At 41.3% G+C, this 16586-nt stretch overlaps 1 protein-coding gene across 1 annotated transcript in view; it reads right to left on the bottom strand.

Annotated features, from left to right (window-relative positions):
* Positions 1 to 14744: 14744 nt before the first annotated feature.
* The window catches only part of ATP6V1H (ATPase H+ transporting V1 subunit H), a 49771-nt gene continuing 47929 nt past the window's right edge, over positions 14745 to 16586 (bottom strand). Inside the window, exon 13 of the mRNA XM_056854036.1 lies at positions 14745 to 15091. Within this exon, the coding sequence (XP_056710014.1) occupies positions 15031 to 15091 (61 nt within the window). The 3' untranslated portion in view covers positions 14745 to 15030. The remainder of the gene's footprint in view (positions 15092 to 16586) is intronic.

The following is a 16586-nucleotide window of genomic DNA, read 5'->3' as shown; positions in this document are numbered from 1 at the left end:
AAAGGGGGCTTTTGCCGGTTCTGCCTGGGGTGTGTGTTCCCCCTCCAGTCTCTCTCTCCCTGGTTTGAGGGGGGGCTTCATTTTTATTCTTCAGGTTTTTCCTCATTCATAAGATCAGTTAGGTTATTGATGCTTGCTCAAAACTGGTTTTCAAATGGTGACTTAAAGAATGCATCTGCCTGGTCCCAAGTCCAATGCAAAAGGAGACATTCCACCCCCTCCTGCTCATTATGCATAGCTAGCTGCCTCTGTCCCTTTCCATGGTATGCAAACTCCCAGGTGTCAGGTGTTGCTATGCACTGTTGCAAAGGTTTTGCATTGCGTGCTTGTGTTGCTTTGCAGTTGTATTGTTTTGCAAAATTCTTCACACCTGCCCCGCCCTTTGCATATTTGCAAAGGGGTTGCTCTGCAGTTGTGTTGCTTTGCAAAGTTCTTAGCACCTGCCCCGCCCTTGCTCTCATCAGCTGTTTGTCGGGCCGGGAGCTTTGTGCGTGGGCTGCAAGCTCTGCGGAGAGATCCACATTAAGGGTGGGGGAGACCCCTTTCAGGGCCCATATCTCAGCCCCCCCTGACCCAATCTTTACAAAACTTGGGGAGTCTTTCAATATACGTCCTTTGAAGCTCTGCTGAAAGTTTGGGACCTCTAAGCCCAAAAATGCCCCCCCCAGAGCCGCGGAAAGGCGCGGTTGTGTTTTTAATGGCTTTATTCGGCCGAATTTTTTTTCCGAACTTTGAATTCCCGCCGAATTGAACGGATCCGAAGTGGGGGAGTTCGGACTTCGGCACGTACCGAACCCACAAGGGCCAAATTCGGCCGAATCCGAACTGTACCGAATTTTTTTTTTTTTTTGACAGCCCTAATTAAAATGAGCTTATGGTACCTTGTTGTTGTGGATGTGTGTGTGTGTAAAGTTCCATCAAGTCAAAGCCGATTTATGGTGACCTCATAGACTTTTTAAGGCAAGTGACATTCAGAGGTGGTTTGCCTTTGCCTGCCTCTGCGTAGCCACCTTGGACTTTGGTCTCCCATCTGAGTACTAACTAGGACCAACCCTGCTTACCAGGACCAACCCTGCTTAGCTTCCAATATCTGATGGGATCAGGCTTCCCTGTGCTATCCAGGTGAGGGCAGTGTTGTTGTGGATGCTTTTCATAAAAAAAACACTTATAGATTGTGACCTCTGATTCAATCCCTGTTCACCCTATTGATCTCCATACTTACTTCATGATTCTTCAAGAAAAAGCTCTACACAATTAACAAATTAATGTAGGAAAAAATTAATTTGGAGGCAAATCTATACTTATTTTGCATTTTAGTAGCTGTAAGAATGCCCACTCTCAAGAGTGCTTGAATCTAGAAGGCTAGTGATATGGACTGGTTATAAATTATTGTTCCAGGAAGAAAAAGTTTGCCAGCAGCAAGTTTCAAATGTATTTAAATATCCAGTTTAGTTTTGTTTTTTTATTTTTGTCTTAGGGATTTAAAAATCTTCACTGTGTGCTTTCTTTCCCTTTTCTTCTGAACATTGTCTCTGCCTGGCTCTCACAAGTCAAACTAAATAGGAGAACTTTACAGGTGATTCATTTGCAGTTTCACAAAAGCATAATGTTTATAAATCCAGACAATCAGTACTAGCACCTTCATCCTTTTTCAGCAATAGTGTTATTGTATGAGAGTCAAGAGAAACCACCTATTAGACAGTTGAAACATCTGACCTAGATAGGGACTTTGAGAAGGTGGCATGGCATCCTGACCTAGAAGTACTTTGAAAGCATGCTTTGCAGTTTCCTAACAGCCAAATTCATTTACTGGTCAAGTCCTGACTTATAAATAATGTCCAAATGGATAATGCCAGAAGCTTCAGTTGCACCAGCAGAATCTCATGCAGCATGGGAACTGAAGGAGAGTGCTACTAGCAAAAACTGATGGATCTATCCCAGCTGCATACATTGTAAGCAGTTGAATCCTCCTCCCACTATGGGGTGTCATGGAGGCGCGGGGGCCAAAGACAGCTATAAAAGCAAGACACTGCTCCCTTCATAATGGATACCCCTCAGACAGTTTTGGGACAACGGGGGTATCCATTCCCCATTGTGTCACCATAAGGTGATTCAATCCATGCTCCAAGCGCACCATTCCTTACCCTATCAGCACCCAACCCAGTAATCAATCAGTATTCAGGAGAATACCCCAGGCATTCTCTTGGGTCCTGATGACTCGTCAAACCTCTCTTACTTTTTTTGTCGAATCCTCTGAAAAGCAATCAATTCTTTGTCTCTGGCTTTCCTGTCAGCTTACCTCATACCACCTCAGGACCCATTTTGGGGTATACATATTGGTCCTTTGGCCATTCATAGTGTCTGTGTGTCTTGGATCCATGCACCCAGCCTCACTAGTGTGTGACCCCCTTTCTTCTTTGCTCCTGGAAATTCTGGTCATTTTCCTCCTCAGCGCAGCTTCCCTGGACGTCCCTTCAAGGCTGGTAACAATGGCCAATCCCTGAAACCCTATCCAACTTCCTCCCTTTTTCTCTTAGCCAGATCTTGTATGCTTTGTGTGAGTGTGTGTGTGTGTGTGTGCTCATTGCTTAAAATATATTCCTTGTTCTAAATTATTTTATTGTTAATAAAACTCAGTTGTTAATGTACAACTGCTTGCTTACCCGGACAATCCTATTATATATAGGTTATCGATCCCAGTTAACCCCTCTCACTCTGTCTCCAGCTAATTCCCCCAGTTTTATATGGAGACTGCCTGCTCAGGGTAACACCGAGAAGGACAGGAATGGGGAATCAAGAGACTGTTGAATTTGTGACAAAGTACATACCACGGACGGTTCTGGCATTCAAATCACAGAAACCATCTTTGGTCATTGGAGAGAAAACTTGTCAACAGAGCCTCAAGCTGAAACTTCAGGGGGTGGGGGCTGGGTCCAGTGGAGCTAAGTCATGGAATAGCTTTACTACAAACCTACACATACTTCTGCCCGCCATGCTAGTTGCTTGACAGGGAACCGGGGAAGGGGGGACAGTCCCTTGTGGCTGGTAGAAAGGGTACAGCATGATGAATCTTTGATAAACCAAATTATGGAGACACAGGCTGACGGAAGGAGCCAACACCGGATGTCTTGTTCCATGAACTTCTTCTAGCTAATAAAATATTGCTAAAGTGTCTGGCTGTGTTTGCATCTCACAGCTCTCGCTTCCATGGTTTCTGTAAATTAAATGTTCCAGAATGACTAAGACACAGATCAGCATTAGTATTCTGAAAATACCAGAGGTGGGCACAGTGTTTCAGACTGCCTGCGAAATTGCAAAAAGCAGAAAACCTGGCTGCCTTACTTATGGCCCTGGGTGTTGGCAAAATAAAAGAAATCCACCACTGAAGCCAACACTCAATCAATGACTTTCCCAGAGGCCCTTCTGTGATGATTTTCCCCAGATGAACACAGCAGCCCTTTTTATCAGCCGCACAGCTGCTGATTCACTTCCAGGAAGCTGAAAGCAAATTATACTGGCTTGTCTTTGGATGCTCTGGCTGTTACAAATCAGGTGAAACTAAGGAAGGCATCTGGGAAAACCTGAACAGTCAAAACTGGAGAGCATGCCTGGGTCACACCTTTCCTGTTTGTAATGGCGATCACATCTTTTAAATATCTTTTATCTCAGAAAAAGTTCGGGCTGGCTCTTTGCCTGGATTTCAGCGTGAGCTGAAACTCACAGCCTGAGGTTATCAAATACTTCCCTGGCCTTCTCTTTCTATAAACAATCTACAATCTCAGATGTCACATCTCCAGGAGTCGTACAAATTCAGTGCTGCAGTTTGCAAATGCATACTCTTTTTAACCTTATATATGTTGAAAACCACAACAATATCAGTAATCCTTGATTCAACACTTCTGTTTCATGGGTGAAGCAAAAAAAAAAAAAAATAGACTGTATCACTAATAACCAACAAGGAAACAAAATCACATGAACCAGCAGTAGCACTCTCTCTACATCTGGCACTACGTTTGACAAAAACGTAGGAACAATCAAGCTTTGATTTCTGCACGGATTTTCCAAAAAGCCTTCAGCACCAACTTTTGACAAAGGGAAATAGATTACAACAATACTAAGCTCTAAAGGGGGTAGTTGGGACTCCGGGGGCTGTGCTTAATTTCACGCAGCTGCAAACTACAACCATTATATGACTATTAAGGGAATGGGAAAGCATGCAGAGGAGGAGGCCCCACCCCTCTGGAGAGCTACATTTACATAACAGTGGTGGAGATGTTTTGAGCTCATGGAAATCAAAGGAATTGTTTGGCCTCTGGTGATTGCTGCTTGATTCTACTGTAATTATTGGTTTCAGTGGAGTTTCAGAAGCACAAAATTGGTGCAGCGCTGCATAAACCAACATATCCCACAGTAAAAAGATTGGCTGTAGCCTAGTACATAAACCATGAAATGGTTCTCTCTCACACCTGTCCCCTTTTCCCCATGTAGGAATGATATTTCTGTTGGGCTGACACGTTGTTTCAAAGAGCTGGTGAAAGCATTCAAACCTAAGCACCCACTGCAATACAAGACAGGATTTACCAAGTAACCCTCTTCTTGTTTATTCAGATTGCAGTAAAACTTAATCCAATTTAAGTGGTCATAAGGTTCCCAATATCCAAGTTAAAGATACAGATTGTCTAGAGATCCTGAAGAATATAAGAGCTAATCGAGAATATGAGCCTGCTCCACTTATTTGGATGCAAATCTTGCTCAAATAAGGAAAGTTTAATTCCAGATAAACATTAGTTAATTGAATCACAGCCAATTAGAGAATATCCTAATAAATGACTTGCAGTCATTTTTTTCAAACCCTTTCTGGAACAAATGAAAATATGCACAATTTCAAAGTCACTCTGATCTTCACTCAGCTTCATTTAGGGCTCCTTTACTTTCCATACCTAAGTAAAAGGGGGCAGCTTCTCACACATGAAGACATATAAATCTGCCTTATATAGTGCAGCAGCTCTTCAGGGTTTCAGGTTGAGGTCTTTCATACCACCTACTACCTGACCCTTTTAACTGGAGATGCCAGAGATTGAACCTAGGACCTTCATGCCTGGCAAGCAGAGGCTCTTCCACTGAGCTACAGCCCCTCTTATGCCAAGCAGATAAGGCTCTGGGAATGACTCCTGGTCTCTCTCTCCCCCATGCATGATGCATTGTTCACACATATGCATGTATACAGAACTCCATGCATCTCAATAACATTGAATTATTTGCAAAACTATATTTATTGATCTTATGGCCCTTGAGGGTACAATATTACTAAGCAAAATCAAACACTACATAGGTGGCTCTGCTGAAAGTTAACACAATCTACATAAAAGCTCTTACATGAAGATGTGGAAGAGTACTATTTGCACACTTGTTGTTACACATGAGGTGTAATGAACATTAATAGGCAAATAATGAGCCACAGTAGGACTGTAATCAAGCTGTTAGGAACAACATTCATTCTTTCTACAAGGTTTTTATTATTACTACATTTTCTTGCTTTTTCAGTAAGGTAAGCAGTAGAATTGACTGATTTTAGCTGCTTCAGGGGAAAAGATCTGTTAATTTCTGTTGAGAAAATACAGTAGTTCACCCATGTTTTCCTTTTTAACACCAGTCTTCTTGTGCATATTCTGTGTGTACTGTATCTCTCCCCCATCACATCTTTAGCTTAATGTTACCCCCATCTGCATTAATGCTACAAATAATTCTGAAGAGCAAAGTAATAACAATTCCAAGGTAAAGAAAGACAGCCAATAAAGAATATACCTCTAGAGGAAATTAGGTTTTTAAAACATTCGTAGAACATTTTTCTTTAAAAAAATGTGAGGGAGGCCCCATCTTTAGAATGTTTCAGAAGGCACTGCAAAGTCATTTTATTTCCTAGGACTTTTAATGGAGTAAAAACTGCAGTTAAATTCTGGGGAAAGGGGGGGTTATCTGAGGTTTTCTTTTGCTGGTTTTAAATGGTAATGTTTTAACTGTGACTTGTAAGATGCCTTGGGTCATGAGAAAAGGTTGGATATATTTTAATAAAATAAACTTTACAAATTCCTCATAGGTCTGTAGTAACCCATTTATTAGCTTTTATTTATTGAGCTGGAAGGTGGATTACACAATAGAAATAAATGCAATTAACAGAATAAGACATCTGATAAACAAAGTGTGTGTCAGATATAGAATTTTTACAATTCCAAAAAGTGGAATACATAGGTAGAAAACAATGCGTTGGGAACAAGATATGTACAGCAAACAGATAATATATACTGAACAAAGTAGTATAGTCCACAGACCCATTGGCTTTATTAAAGCATCTTCTTGAACCACTGCATTATAATGTGTGTGTGTGTAAAGTGCCATCAAGTCGCAGCCGACATATGGCGACCCCTTATGGGGTTTTCATGGCAAGAGACTAACAGAGGTGGTTTGTCAGTGCTTTCCTCTGCATAGCAATCCTGGTATTCCTTGGTGGTCTCCCATCCACATACTAACCAGGGCTGACCCTGCTTAGCTTCCGAGATCTGACGAGATCGGGCTGTAACATGCTGCCTTCCCTCCTGCATTATAATGTAGCTCTATTTTATACAAGTGTCCTCCTGAATAATTCTGTTTTCTGGCAGCCCATTGTACAAGGTGGGGTCACAACAGGGAATGAATGTACACAGGTAATTGTTGATTTCTCCCATTTGAAGGGTAGTACTTGCAGAAGGCCTTGCTCAGATGAGTGAAGCTGTCATAGTGGGGAATAGGAGGAAATGAGGTCCTGCAGATACGAGGGTCCAAGGTCATGAATGGATTTGCATCTGATACTCATGATCTTGAATTGAGCCCAGAAACTGATAGGCAACCAATGGAGTGACTGAAGAATGGGTGTAATATGCATGTTCCACCTGGCTCCTGATAGTAGTTGTGCTGCTGCATTTTGTACCAACTGGAGTCTTCAAGTTGACTTCCAGAACATACCCATGTAGAGTGCATTGCAGCAGTCTAGTCTTGATGTTACTGTGGCATGAATCCATGTAGCCAAATCAACCAAGTTAAGATAGGGAGCCATCTTCTGAACTAAACATAGTTGAAAGAAAGCAATTTTTTTGCAGCTGCATTAACTTGCTTCTCCAGGAGTAATATTTGGTCTAATATAACCCCCATAGCTCTTACCTGAGTCAGCATGAGTCAGCTCAACTCCATTAGAAGTGGGAAGCAAAATATCCTTAAAGACTTTAGGCTTCCCAGCTGGTATTACCTCAGTCTTGTCAGGATATTCCCTCTTACCAATTTAACCATAGCAGTCAGGCTGTGGCTCAAGATCTGATGATGTGCACTAGGAGATTTGGACAGAAAAACTAGGAGATTTGGACAGAGCTGTGTGACATCAGCATATTGATGGCATCTAATTCCAAAACTACAAATGATTTCCCCTAAGGGCTTTACACAGAGATTGAATAGCATGGATGTTATTTAAATTACACCAATTGACCCCATTTTTCCACCGAGTGGCACACATTTTCTTCTGCTGTTTCTTTAACCCATTCTAATATAAATGGAAAGAACTGCTGACCATGTAAGTTTGGAAAACTAACAGCAATTCAGGCTATTATCCAATATTGCCAAGAAATGTATTCATGTTCAAGAATCATATATCATTGTATATATCAATGACAAAAATTGCTTACATAAACATGCATACACAAACAGTTGAAACCAATTCCCAACTGCACAAAATTCCAGTACGTCAAGTCCTTGAAATTGACTGTGTTCTTCTCTGACTCTGATTGTCAGTGAACCACTTGTGTTCAATATGTGGCTAATACCACAATTGAGTACAATTTGCCAAGTCCATCTTAATTTCTTCTTTTCTTTACAGGGTTCCGGTATCCACCTGTTTCGATATAATTTCTTCCTCAGAACTGTTGATGGACTGTATATAGCTGTACACAAATATCTTTAACCAAAGCGCTCCTGCTAGCCAAGTCAAACAACAGCTCCACCCTGCAGGGAGTTGGTAACATTGTGTGTGTGTGTGTGGGTGTGTGTGTGTTTGTGATCAAGTCACGGTTGACTTATGGTGACTCTGTAGAGTTTTCAGGGCAAGAGACATTTGGAGGTGGTTTGCCATTGCCTGACTCCACATGGCTGAGAGAGTTCTGAGAGAACTGTGACTGGCCCAAGGTCACCTGGCAGGCTTCATGTGGAGGAGTGGGAAAACCAACCTGGTTCTCCAGATTAGAGTCTGCTGCTTTTAACCACTACACCACGTTGGCTCTTGGTAATGTTACCAAACAATATGCTTCAGTACACTTAACTCATCTTTAATTACCACTCTGGCCCTTTGATAGACCACACACCAGCCGTAGAAAGATGTGCTTCTACTTCAATAAGAGGCACTAATAGAGGTCTATGGGCTGCTGCAGAAGGAAAACGAGAGTAATCATGATTAGAATCACAGCAGTAGAAAGGACTTGGTTTGCCCACCCAAGAGACTGCATTTTAAACAAGTTTCAAATGGATATTTACACTTCAAATATTGCCAAAGTTGGCTTATCTAAAAGACATTCAAATTGAACAAATTACTTTTAGATAATTACAACATGGACATGGAATAATATGGCATTACTGTATCAAATACCAGACATCTGTTTCAAGCAGTAGTTGATTTATAAATATAAATACTCTGTGGAAATGTTCTGCCCTGGGCTGACATCTGTTTTGCTAATACAAAAATCATCCAGACTCCATAGCAGCAGATAAGATTTTAAGAGTCTTCTTCATTACGCCTTTCCATTGGGGCATATTCCAAGAGATAAAATAGCGCACCGTGGGCATTTTACTTTAGCATATCATCTACAGGGATTGTCCCTCCTTCACTAACAGAAGAACTGCAGTTTGCAACTGTCCCCCTTTACAAATGGAAAAAACACAGAGATTCTTACGTTGTTCTTAATGCTTGCATACATGTTACTTGGGAGACTGTGATCACTATGGGGTGTAGATTGGGGCTGTAGCATTGGAGGAGGAGTTTAACCCGTCCCCCATTTTCCTTATAGAAATCCCCTCACCAAGGTGTTATTAGTCCTAGTTACCCGGGGCCGGGGGGTTGGGGGGGGGAACAGGTTCCCATGTTGTGGTCATCTCTGTGTTGTTGTTTTTGTTTTGTTTTTACCTCTCAGGGTTAATAGCAGCTTGGAGGAAGTGCTGTAACTCCCCACAGCTTCTTTTAAGTTAAAAAATATCACTAGGAGATTCGATGATGGATCTCCCAAGTAATGTCTGGTCCCGGCCCTTAGGACAGCTTCTCATGCAAAACACAGAGACGCATGATTTCCCAGTGCACTAACAGTTCACAGACAGGGATGATTCATGGGCAAACTTTCATCAGACACCACCCAAACAGAGTAGTCCCAATGACGGCCTCATAGTGAGGGTGATGCAGCAGACTATGCTAAAATGTGTTTGTTTCTGCGCACATTAAAGCAATGAAAATTGAAAAACCTGTTGTACAATTTCCTTAATTATTTGAGCTAAATGAGAGAATTTAAATAGTGACATCCCCTTGCCTTAAATGTACAGTTCGGGGGGGGGGTAGTTTGTTCTGTGTTCATTTTCTGAATAGTTAAGCTCTAAAAAATCTGGCCAAAATTCAATTACAACAGATCATTGGTCTGCAAATCCATGGCCTCCATGGCAGATTACAAAGGTTTTTAAATCCTGAAGCAATTTAGAGATGAGAAGGCAAAGGACTCCGATACAGAAATCAGATTGAAATTCACGTGAAAGAGTGCAGCTTTTACCAGCCTCACAGCAATCTTAAACTCTTATTTGTCAACTGCCAACTTGAACATTAACAATCTATCTATTTGGCGCAGGTATTGGCAACCCACGAAGTTCTGAACAGCAGTGTAAAATTTCCAGGCTGTTGATCTGCACACATTGCTGCCATTTTGATACAGAAGTCTAAAACAGGCTTTTAAAAAACTTTCACCACATGACCTGGACATTAGATCCATCCATTGTTTTAACCTTCTTGTAAAAACCACACACAAACCACAGTAATAATAACTATCACCCAGAACTATTTATTTACTTTATTTGTGTGTGTGTTAAGTGCCGTCAAGTCGCTTCCGACTCATGGCGACCCTATGAATCAGTGTCCTCCAAAATGTTTTATCCTTGACCGATTTGCTCAGAACTTGCAAACTGAGGGCTATGGCTTCCTTTATTGAGTCAATTCATCTCTTGTTGGGTCTTCCTCTTTTCCTGCTGCCCTCCATTTTGCCTAGCATGACAGTCTTTTCCAGTGACTCTTGTCTTCTCATAATGTGACCGAAATACGATAGCCTCAGTTTAGTCATTTTAGTCATTTTATTTACGTTGCCTTTATCCCCAATGGGGATCCAAAGTGGCTTAGATTGTTCTTTTCTCCTTCATCTTATCATCCCAACAACCCTTTGAGGTAGATTAGGCTGAGAATGCACAAGTGGCCAAGGTCACCTAGTAATCCTCCATAGAGTGGAGATGCGAAACTGGGTGCCCCAGACCTTAGTCCAACATCCTAGTCACTGCATAGGGTTGCCAGGTCCCTCTTCGCCATCAGCGGGAGGTTCTTGGGGTGGAACATGAGGAGGGCTGAGTTTGGGGAGGGACTTCAATGCCATAGAGTCCAATTGCCAAAACAGCCATTTTCTCCAGGTGAATTGATCTCTATTGGCTGGAGATCAGTTGTAATAGCAGGAGATCTTCTGCTATTACCTGGAGGTTGGCAATCCTGTAACTGCAGCACACTGGCTGTGATCTCTACGAGATCAGCTGGTTAGATCTGATAAAATTTCGGCACGCACCCGCCCCATCACTGTCGGACATTTGCGCTGCGGCTCTTGTGCCGTTTGTGCCTACAGCTTACCTGTCAAAGAGTTCAGCTCTAAATCGGGATTTCGATTCAAACTTACACAATTTTCCAACCGCCCTATGGCCCATGTTGTTTACGTCATCACCTGCTCGTGTTCTCTTCTCTACATAGGCTGCACCATGAGACCGATAAAGCTCAGGATCGGGGAGCACAGGTCCCATATTAGGTCCAGGACCCTTGAAGCTCCCCTCATTAGTCACTTTATTGATAAGAAACATTCTGAAAACGATCTAAGGTTTGGGTATATAAGGATCACTTATACAACAATGATGATGCACACAAAATATTACTGCAGAAGGAAATGATGTTCATACATCTTTTTGACACGCTAGCCCCAAAAGGCTTGAATACTGAATCAGATCTCTCATGTTATATCTGACTCTGTATCTTTAAGACGGCTCTCGGTTTGTTCTATTGAAAGACTCAGCTGCAGCTCGTTTAACTCATGACTTTCGGTTATTATATCGCAAGTTTAGCTTACAACATTTACATGTTTTTTGGAGACCGTAAGAGACACCTATTGGAGAGCTTTCTCTAGCCCATTGAGTCTACAGGTCCTGAAAAGGAAAATAAAAAGAATATCGGTAAAGTATTATATAAAGATCTTTATTCTGTTAGGCAATAGACATTCTGTTGGTTTAATACTTTTTTGGTTATAGATTTGATAGTAGGTAGTTCCTTGACAAATGATATAACAGCTTAATGTTGGAACTATTTTGTCCTTTTATATGGTGAATTCACAGGCTGAAGAAGCCAATTTTTATTGGCAAAAACTCTACTCATCCGGAAGGCATTTCTGTGCGTTGTCGGGGCACTTCGTGCAACGTTCGAGCATTCACCCTTAGCCTTGCTTCAAGTTCTTGCATTGCTTTGAACTTTGGACTTACAGCTTGTTCTACTTGCGTTTTGAACTTCGTGGAGGCTTGTTAGCCCAGTTTGCAAAGATTTGTTCTCCCGTTGGGGTTTTGTGTATATATTTGTAAGATTTCTTTGTTTGATATCATAGTTTGTATATCGTTTATGTACACCTATCACTGTATATATATGGGTTGACACTTTTTCACTTGTATGTGTATTTCATATGTTATGATTAATGAAAGAGCATTTGGATAGTTGGCCGTGTACTGATTTTTTCTAGCAGCTACTGTGCAGTACTGGTGATATTTTATACTATTACCTGGAGGCTGGCAACCCTATCACTGCAGCACACTGGCTGTCACTACAGTCTCTATCAATTCAAGGAACAGTCATTAAGCTATGTAAACAGACAGGAACTTCGTGGCTGCAGTTTGCTTTCCCTAACACTTCCAGAACTCTTTAGTTTGACTTTGTATTCCTTTCATGAAGCCTTAAAATGGTGATGCCTTCCCTCACAAAAGATAAGCGTGTAGGAAATGGGGGGGGGGGAGAGACCCTCAGGCTGCTGCAGACCAAAGCTTCTTATGAGAGCCTGGGAATATAGAGAATGAAAAGTATATCAGCAAGCCTTAATTAAGGTTGTAAAACTGCAGAACAACCAACCCCAGAAGGTGGTGAGAGAATGGACGGAGCCAAGAAATTAAACAGCATCAAAATCTTAGGAACACAGAGTCACAGGAAATAGCCACACTGCTGCCGTTTGGAGGGTGGGGTTGCTTTGCTTGCAGACTGTTCCTGGTTTGATCTCAGACAGCAGACATATGTCACTAAAGACACGGAGCACTGCCATTGGAGACCACTTTTATTTATTTTTATTTAATTCATTTATACCCCACCTTTCTTCCCACTGGGACCCAAGGCAACTTACATCATTATCCTCTCGTCCATTTTATCCTCATAACAACATTGTGTGGTAGGTTGGACTGAGAGTGTGACTGGCCCAAGGTCACCCAGCTAGCTTCCATGGCATGAGTGAGATACTAGCCCAACCCTCTTAACCACTACCCCACACTGGCTCTCTCAAGGTATTGCTTGTAACAGCAAGCCAGAACTCTCAGCAGACAGCAAGCCGAGTTACACATAGAAGAGAGTGCCGTCGTGGAAAGAATTTCTTCCTCAACTGGAAGCAGCCTGAGTTTGGAAAGAGGGAAATGATTTTCAGCCACAATGAAGATTATTAGTGTTTGCAAAGCAACAAAACGCAAGTACCAGAACCTACTCCCTTATGAACCTGCCTGACTACTAAGGTCATCTTCAGAGGCCCTGATTTGGTTACCCCAACTTCTGAAATTAGACAGGTGGCAACCCAGGGGAGGGCCATCTCAGTCATGGCACCAAAGCTCTGGAACTCTCTAGTGAGATTAATCTGTCCCCTTCTGTTGCCATCTTCTGGCAGCGGGTGAAGACTTGTTTGGTTTGGCATTCCCTCAGTGATCCCTCCTTCCTGACCAATGTTTTAATTGATGTTTTAATGTATTGAAATTTTAAACCATTTGTAATTTTGCTGATGATGTGTGTGTTTGGGGAGGATTGATTTTAATGGTTTCAAAATGTGATTTTATCATGTATGTTTTAAATGGGTTAGCTGCCTTGGTGGGCCTTGTAAGGGCAGAAAGGCGGGATATAAATTTTGCAAATAAAAATAAATAAGTAGAGATGTACCCAGTTCTTCTCTCCCCCACCCCCCTGCAGTCTTCCTATACATTGATTAGACCTTTGTACTTTTTTGTGTGACTTGATACACAATCATATGCATGGACCTCAAAACATTCCCAATTTCTTTGGGGTACACACGTGCTTATTAGAAAATGAAATTTGGAGTTGGTAGTGGATCCATGCACTACAGACTTAATTAAAACACTCAAAAACAAAATAATAAATAAACATAAAAATCTAAACAAACTGACGTCATCCTAAGCTGAACACTTCTGAGCCCTGACTTCAATGAACTTTGGTAAAGCGGTGCTCAGGATGGTATTGTAAATCACTAATCACAAACCAGAAACAATGGGGGTAGGGAGAGATAGTATAGTACAAAGTAGCCAAAAATAATCTTCTCAACTAAATGCCTAACGAAAACAAAATGTCAAGAGCAACTGGGCTTTCTGTATTTCTATGGGAGACAACTCCAAAATGGAGACAGCCATACACAAAGCTCCAATTGCTCTCATTGTACAAGAAGGTACCCAGTTAATGGTACATGCTGACCTGTTCTTTACTGGCTCCTTAGGTCATATGAAGAGTCCTGGTTCTTCAGCTATGGACCTCAGGTCATTAAGGGCTTTCAAAGATTAAATCCAGCACCTTGAATTGAGCCAGAAACAAACTGGCATCTAGAGAAGCTGGCACGTCATAATACAGCATCCAACAGCAGATGAAAGATGGACAGTTGCTTTCAGTTGGATGTTTCAGAGTTTTGTCTTGACAAAAGTAGATATATTTTCCTTTGGAAAGTCTGTAAGCAGATATTGCATTTTCGAGCAAGTCTGTCAGCGCCATTTTTCCAACAGCAAGTGCTCACTTCATGTCTCTGTGTCACATTTTGGCAATTCTCGCAATATTTCAAACATTTTCCTTATTACAGTACATTGTTTTTTAGACATAATGCTATTGCACACTTAATAGATTACAGTATAGTGTAAACATAACTTTTATATGCATTAGGAAACCCCAAAAAACCTTGTGTGACTCGCTTTACTACGATATTCGCTTTATTGTGGTGGCCTGGAACCGAACCCGCAATATCTCTGAGGTATGCTTGTAATTTCCCCGTCACCCCATGAGAGGAATTATTTAAATCATAGCTTTAAAAAAAGCCCTGTGGAAAAGAACATGCAACAATGTGACAATTAATGATACGGAATGTTTATTCTTTATTGTTTTGTATTTGGACACAATAAATACATAAAATAAAGTAGCACATATATCAGCTATATTTTGGGAGTTATTTTCATAATACAGAAAGACACCAGATAGCACACTGTTCTCTAGACACACTGCTTGATTCCAGTCAACTGTATTGGAAGAATGATTGGGAAGAAACCTATACAACAGCAGAACAGGTTGTGAGGACTGCAACCACATCATTTTCTCACTTGTAGTTCAAGATAGCTTTGTAGTTACTGCAGGAACACCCAGCAAAGGACAGAGTCGCAGCATGCAGATGGAAAGGTTCAGCTCCGTGCTGTGGCGGTTTGAGGTTGTTCTGACTGTAGCTGCTTCCCAAGATATTCCCTGAAAGAGAGCGGAGAGAGAAAAATACATGTCAAAGAATATTTATGGAGATTTTAGAAAGTAGTTAACACAAATCCAAGAACTGTTCCTCAACTGATAGGAAAATGCACTCCCAGAGAGCAGAATGGACTTGAGAAAAATGAAATATAAGACAGAAAAGAACCTGAAAGGGGAAGAGTCACAAATGTCTTTTCAGGGTTAATAAAGGGTCACTTCTCTTGGCAGTCCTTCATTAACTAATGTAATGGTTAATCACAACAAAGAGAACATGTTCAGTTGGGTCTAAGGTACTGTGAGCTCTCTCTGCTCATGGAACCAAAATTTCTGCATCCTAATATCCTTCCATAGCAGCCCTTGAGATGCTGGGGGATCCAGGGATTTGAGGGTCTGCAGTAGGAAAGGGGAAAACCAGCAAAAACTGTCCTCTCCTCTGCAGCACAAGCTGCAGAACTCAACAGATGAAACCAAATTTCCTAGTTGACACATTTTAGATAAGGATTATGTTAATGATACAAAATAAGCAAGGCAAACATAGGCCTAGGAAATGTTTCACAGTTGAGTATATTTTTGCATATTTGGAGATATTATTAAAATAGCTTGTGTAACATGGGCAATAGTAATAAATCTGTCAAGGTGGAATTATGGGAGGCCAAGGCAAGATCTTCAATAACGAACAACTAATAGCTCGATGGTTATATTTCTAAAAGCTCCAACCTATAAATTAAGGCTGTTCATTGTCAACTGTTTGAATTCTATAAAGATGTATCCACTTAGTTTAAAACAAATGGTCTTGATTCCAACCAGCCACCTGTACAACAGGCAAATATGTCTGCTTGTGCAAGGGAAAGTCTACAATGTTGCTGAGTTTTCCCCACTCAAACAGCAACCTTCCATGGCGCATCCTGCACTGTGTCCAAAGGACCCCTGATTCTCAGTAGTGGTTTTTTGTGTGTGTGCTTAAAATAATTTTTTATTCATTTTTTAAAAGGGGTACATAAAGGGAGGAGGGGGGAAAAGGGAAAAAGGGGGAAGGGGTAGATAGGGAAAGGTTGTACATTTTGTTTCGTGTCCATGTCCGTCAAAACTCGTCTACATTTCTGCTCTTAGCGGCTTTTTGAAGGGTGCAGTTAACTGCAACAGGAAAGAGATAGTGGGCAATATCCATTCTGTAAATACAGATTAGCTTGCAGTTCCTACGATTCAACCCAACGTGAATCAGGGAACAATCCTACCAAAGGCAAGTACTTTGATGGCTTATTGATTTCACCTAGAGAGAAAACATGTGTTTTATGTCCCCTTGATTGCAATAAAAGAGTTTAAAGTACTGAATTCTGGCCCCAAGTTCATTTTTATTCATCTAGAGTTGCTTAAAAAATCCTATTCAAAGAAAAATTGAAGGTGTCTCCCAAATTAAGCCTCTCTGCTGAACAGTTTAAAATTCAACCTGAATGTTTTATTTGCTTTGGTGCTCTCATATATTTGCTTAATGTGCATG

Source organism: Euleptes europaea, chromosome 8 (assembly GCF_029931775.1).
Source record: "Euleptes europaea isolate rEulEur1 chromosome 8, rEulEur1.hap1, whole genome shotgun sequence".
Taxonomy (NCBI): Eukaryota; Metazoa; Chordata; class Lepidosauria; order Squamata; family Sphaerodactylidae; genus Euleptes; species Euleptes europaea.
Note: the sequence above shows the minus strand (reverse complement) of the source record. Positions and strands in the feature narration are given on the sequence as shown.